The sequence below is a fragment of the Montipora capricornis genome, chromosome 2 (assembly GCF_036669925.1).
Source record: "Montipora capricornis isolate CH-2021 chromosome 2, ASM3666992v2, whole genome shotgun sequence".
Lineage (NCBI taxonomy): Eukaryota > Metazoa > Cnidaria > Anthozoa > Scleractinia > Acroporidae > Montipora > Montipora capricornis.
In genome coordinates this window covers 50420769-50426768 of record NC_090884.1, presented here as the reverse complement: position 1 = coordinate 50426768, position 6000 = coordinate 50420769, and the positions used below count along the sequence as shown (strand labels likewise).

General features: G+C 37.7%; 1 protein-coding gene across 2 annotated transcripts in view; it reads left to right on the top strand.

Moving 5' to 3' along the window:
• LOC138025710 (tudor domain-containing protein 5-like) overlaps positions 1-6000 on the top strand; it is a 30110-nt gene that overhangs the window by 7210 nt on the left and 16900 nt on the right. For both annotated transcript variants that reach the window (XM_068872890.1, XM_068872894.1), the window contains exons 3-9: positions 1528-1745; positions 1860-1916; positions 2471-2603; positions 3536-3809; positions 4430-4496; positions 4752-4829; positions 5585-5646. In XM_068872890.1, coding sequence (XP_068728991.1) covers positions 1528-1745; positions 1860-1916; positions 2471-2603; positions 3536-3809; positions 4430-4496; positions 4752-4829; positions 5585-5646 — 889 coding nt within the window. The remainder of the gene's footprint in view (positions 1-1527; positions 1746-1859; positions 1917-2470; positions 2604-3535; positions 3810-4429; positions 4497-4751; positions 4830-5584; positions 5647-6000) is intronic.

Here is a 6000-nt window from a genome sequence, read left to right as displayed (position 1 = left end):
CCTTTTACATAGAGCAAAAACAATATATAACATATTCTTAAATCCTAAAGGAATACCGGGGTAACAATGTAATTAAGGTCCTATTCAATCGAACAAAGCGTCAAAGTTGTACACAATTGTACACAACGATCAGTATACACAGTATACTGAATCAGTTCCACAACAATCGTAATAACAATATGTAGGTTATATGTGGTTATTAATAGACTGCTAAATGGTGAAAACAAGCCTCTTTTTCCTCAAATCTTTTACAAATCGTTTTCGTGAAAATTTTACGGTTTTAAATCACATAGTATTTTATTTTTTGCTATATTTTATAGTATAAAGTGTTTATGAATGTTATATTTGGTGTTTAAGTAGCTAGCCACTGTCCATGATTTTCCGCTCATTCGTGAAATGTTGACAGGGCTCTTTATCCATAAGTCTCATCACTCCACTTTAACCCTTTAAGCCCCGAGGGGTTCCCCATTGACGAGTAAAATCGTCTGGCGTTAGACAGAGTAAAATCTGTAAGTGCCATTTGGCACTATCGGGGCTGAAAGGGTTAATAAAAGTCTGTGAAATAAGAAGTGTAAAAAATTCAACATGAAAAGAAATCAGGTTCGCAAATTCTCTTGAATGATTTTACTTTTTGACTTCGGATTGCGTGACATAGAACAACCTCATGTATAGATCTCTCCAGCACTACGAACTGAGTGGTAAACAGCATGTGCTGGATCAAACAAGATTTTTGGTTAGCGAGCAATGCACAAACACAGATGAGCCAACAAGCTTGGGGGAAGTCGCTGCGCAGACTTAACCACACCACGCAGGAGTGACCTGATTTTAGTGAAGGCAAAGCGATATATCCAACCCATCTCCAAAAGGAGGGAGGGAGGGGAAAAACTTTAACAAATTGCAAACAGCTAGATTGTTTACTATAAAAGACAAACTGCCAACCTTGGACGGCTAACAGACTCAGAGGCTTTTATAGCTAGACTCTGTCTATTAAAGTAGCCAGTTGCACAGGTTCTACTTTGTAGCAGGTACGCATTACACATGCTCTTTAGCAGTAATGAATGAGGCCTTAACAGATTCGGCCAATGCAGGTGTAGGTTATAATCTAAGATCTAGGAACAAAGTCTTTATGTCTTCATTTTATTTACGACAAAACCATTGATTTTATGACCTTGAACGACTGACTACAAAGAACACTAAGATAACTATTGCCACATGAATATCCCTTTTAGTACAGTCACGTTCCATTAACAGTATTTTACTGATGGGGCAGTAAAATCTCATTATAAATAATGGAAAGGTGTCTCAAAAGTTTACCTTTAAAACTTATTCGACGGCCTGAAAGGAATTGCAGGTATGTTTTTTTTTTTTGGGGGGGGGGGGGGGGAGGGACTTAGAAAAACAGCTGACTGTTCTAAGGTAGCTCATTGCAGTTTGCTCCATACATTAATCATGTTACCATTTAAAGATTTCTTTTTCTTGTCTATGAATACATTCACTGAAATGTAAAATCTTCCTTGCTTGTTGCAGGTGTTAAAACTGTAGATCCAGGTGATAGTTTTCCATCCAGAACCACAAGTTCCCCAACGTTTGCCCAAACCACCATGGAAAGGAGGAATAGTAAACCCACCCCTGATGTAAACGACAACAATCATGGCAACAAAATGAAGGAAGCAACGTCTTCAATTAAACTCAAGCTTGACAAGAGAAGTGGTATTGATGAAAAAATACAAGATGAATGTAAACAGGTATGCACAGTGTTTTCCAAATCAGGAAAGAAAAGTGTTTTTATAGTGGCCTTACCAGTAACTGTGTGCTTTTGTTAAAAAAAAAAGTCCTGAAAAACATTTTTTTATGAACAGGTTTTAGTAAAGCGACCAAATGGGATATGGGCAGCTAGATTTGCCGCAGAATACAAGGTGAGATATGTTACTGTTATTTTGCTGCCTATGATCCAGTGCTTTTATGTATGGCTAAAAATGGGTGATTTTCTTGTGACAATGTACAGTTTTATAATGTTATAATATTAATTCTTGATAGTTTTGTTTTGCATTCATGCCAAAATACAACCATAACAGTTACACAAAAACATGTACCCAGGACAGGGACCTTTGATGAGAATTCCCCAAAAAAAATAAGACTTTATGAGCAAAAATGAAGGAATGGCAAACTATGCTTAATACAGTACGTAGTTCACAACTTGGTACATAAATTTTGTCCACTTCTTCTCGGAAAGCAATGATGAGACAATATCTTACATGTGTATTTAAACTTTTGTGGAGAGCGCATGAGTATATGATGATCATATTAATTATAGTACCAGTTAAATTCTAATCCTTTTCATTCAGCTTGAAAGTACCAATTTCCTAGTTATATCCATATTTCAGTCAAGATTGTCATTGCTTAAGGCTTTGCTTGTTGAAAGGAATAAAAATACTGTATTTAGTAACACCTTGAAACATGCCCTCCCCAGAAACTTCACAACAAGGAGCTTAACATCAAGCAGCTTGGGTTTATGAGCATGGTAGAATTTATGTCTGCAATGCCAGATGTAGTGCGAATAGAACGACCCACCAAGATTGACTGGCTTTTGTTCCTGGCTAAAGGTATTTCTTATGTAAATAAATAAATGAACAAGGGTCACTCAATGGAAATTCTTTATACTGAGTTCTGTCTGAAGAGTCAATTAGGACCTTAAATGCTGCTAAATGAAGTTCAGGCAAAGTTAAATTTGAGGCATTTCTGACTTAGCTTGTGGTGTTAGACTCTACACCTGTAGGCCTGTGGGGCTTTCCTACTGTGTTGTGCAGATGCTCACTTGCTGTTTCTTGTCATTTTGACTTCCGTTTGTCCTTCTTATTGGTGAGTATAAAGATCTGTAGCATTCCATTTCAGGTCTGCCTCATCAGTGTTACAGGTGCCAGGTGTATGTCTACTACCTGATTGTACTCCGGAAGATATTCATTACAAACCAAGAAGTGGTTTCAAGTTTAAAAATTAATATTTTTATGGTTTCTTTCCTCTCATGGAAAAAAAAGGGTTCCTTGTTGCTATGGTACACTTAATTTAATACAGACCAAAAAATCTGCAGAATGTACATGTGCAGTGTGGTGATGATGATGAATAATTAGTATTTAAGTGTCAAGTGTATTTATCACTAATTAAAGGCACTATTAATCATAGGTTGGATTTGAGGAGAGGAGAAAACTAGAGTAAAACCTCTTGGTACAGAGTAGAGAACCAACAACCTCAACCCACTTATGACTTTAAGTCTGGGAATCAAAGCCAGGCCACACTGGTGTGAGGCGAGGTCTCTCCCCACTGTGCCATCACTGCTCCTTGACCATGCCATAATAAGGGCCTGAACTAGTCTTGACTATAATTATTGTTCCCTTCTCCGTTCTTGTTTCTCTTCTTTCTTATATCCTAATATACTGTAACGTGACGAATGGAGGAAAAAAACCACAGCTGATTTAGCTGTAATAGTCTACCATCAGTAACGTTATTGTACTTTTATACTGTACAATGCCTTTCTCAGATGCTGACATTGATCATTCAGAAAGCAATGGTGAGGTTTCTGTTCCTGTTGAAACTGGGGAAAAAGACCCAGTACCACTCCTGTGCCCCTCCCTACCTGATAACCCTCTTAACTTACCTGATGGTGTGGGAAGAGGAACATACTTCTCCAAAATCAAACCTCCTGAATGTGGATATATTGAAGTCTGTGTTACACATGTTGTGGATCCCCATCGTTTTTGGGTCATGATGATTGAGAACTGGCCAAAGCTACAGGCACTTACAGAAGACATCAGGTAAACAGTCGACTTCCCATACGTACATGCACACATGCACTCTATAATGGCACCCTTTGAGTAGGAAGTGATTAAACCATTTTTAAAAGTGATGCTATTTATAATAAATGATAGTTATTACTACAGTATGACCAAAAAATCAATAATTAATTTTATTTATTCTTCCTTTTCTTTGGATTTCTTAACTCTGTTAACTAAACAATAAGTGACACCTGATTATTTTATCTGGAAAGTAACCACATTTTGAATAAAATTTCACTAGTGAAGTGTTAAGCAAACACACTTTCAAAATTTGAACGAAAAAAGGAAGTGATTTTTTTAAAACTCATAGTTATAGCACTTTAGACATTGCAGCTTTTGGGCACATGAATAGTACTAAATAAACCAGTTGGGTTTTTACAATTAACAAATCTATTTATTGCTCAGAGTGTTCCTGGTATTTGGATCAGGATCATGCATTATGACTTCAAGTGGGTCATGCTCAGGAATTCAGTACAATCCAAGATACTCCTTTTATAATTATCAGAAAAAATGATAGGCAGAAAACATGGGCTTTAAGGAATTATACAGGGGTACAGTTGCACTTCAGTGTCAACTTTTTGTTGCCTTTGTATTTACAGACAATTCTATTCCAGTAGAGAAAGTTCAAGATATAGGATGCCGGATTGGTTTGTTTCAGTTGGTCAGGTGAGTTTTGGGGTTGTTAGCATGTGAAAGTCCTCTGATAAATAATGAAGCTTGGGTGGTAACTGTGGCTCTGGAATTTCAGTCAGCAAAGGCAGACAGCAAAAAAGCAGCTTACTAAAGTATTGAGCATGTGGCTTATTGCCCCTCATGCCCAGACCCCAGAGGTGTGTGAGAAAACACTTCCACTTCTCTCATTCTTCAGCCAGTGGAAAACTTTTCTTACTTATAAACTGTTGTTTTTGTTTTTTTCCTTAGGCTTGTTGTGCACTGTATGAGGATGGCTCTTGGTACCGTGGTCTTGTTGTGGGTATACACTCAGTGGAAAGCATAGAGGTAAACATTTTGTTGCTCTGGCCTGGGTAGCTGGCAGTTGGAATTTAGATTAGCTTTCAGTCTGCTGCGAGTTGAAATCGTTGTCCCCTTTTTAATCTACGGATAGAAGGATCATGGTGGAAGGAAGGAACAGGTGTAGCTCAGTTGGTTGGAGCAAGAGGTCCCTGGTTTGATCCTCAAAACCTTTTCTGGTTTTCCTCTGATTTATGTAGCTTTAGATACCCGTAAAATGGATCACTGACAGAGGGTGGGGATAAAGGACGTACCATTGGCTTCCATTGATACCAGCCTCGAAGTCGATGAAACTACATGTACCAACGAAAAATAAAGCGACTTTACCTTTTACTTTTACCTTTGATCTTAGTGATCTAAACAAGCTACAGATGTCTTGCACTCTTAAAGATTTTGGACATGTGCATCTTGTACACTGCACTGAGTGCATTGCAGATTGCAAAAGTACAGAAATCTGACAATTGCTGGAATCAGCACTCTTACGTCTTGAAATGTTTATTGACCGAATGCATAAATGGCGGCCAAAAATGTATTCTTTTGATTATGTGCTAATGAGACTCAGCCTTGTTCTCAAGCAACATTTCTTTTGTATTTTGTCCATGCAAACGAGGCTAGTGAGGCTAATTAGCACATAAACAAAAGAATATTTTTTTGACTACCATTTATGCATTCGGTCTATGGTAGCTACAAATGTACTTTTTGGAATGATAAAAATAAAATATAACTATTGTGACTATCAACAGGTCTTTTATGTTGATTATGGTAACAAGGCAAGATTGCCTTTGTCAAGTCTTCGAGTGCTAAGGTGAGGGCAATTAAAAGCGGGAGTTTCTCACAAGCGATAATCCTTGTTAGGTCTACCCTCACTCGAGAATCAAATTCCATTAAAGTACTTGGGCTGATGTGAGAAATAACTCCATTTATACCCAGTCTCAGCTGGTGATCAATTTAGCAAGGTACTGATCGATATCACTATAGAGTGTTTTCATGCGTTGTCACAGCAGCCATGTTGGTGTTGCTAAACAATGGAACAGTGGCCATGTTGCTGTGATGTGTAGCACAATCACCATACCCAGTTGGGGGTGACTCAGAAACATTTCCTGATTTATTCAGTTTAACGTCTTCAATAAAGATATATTTTTGCTGAATGCTAAGGTTA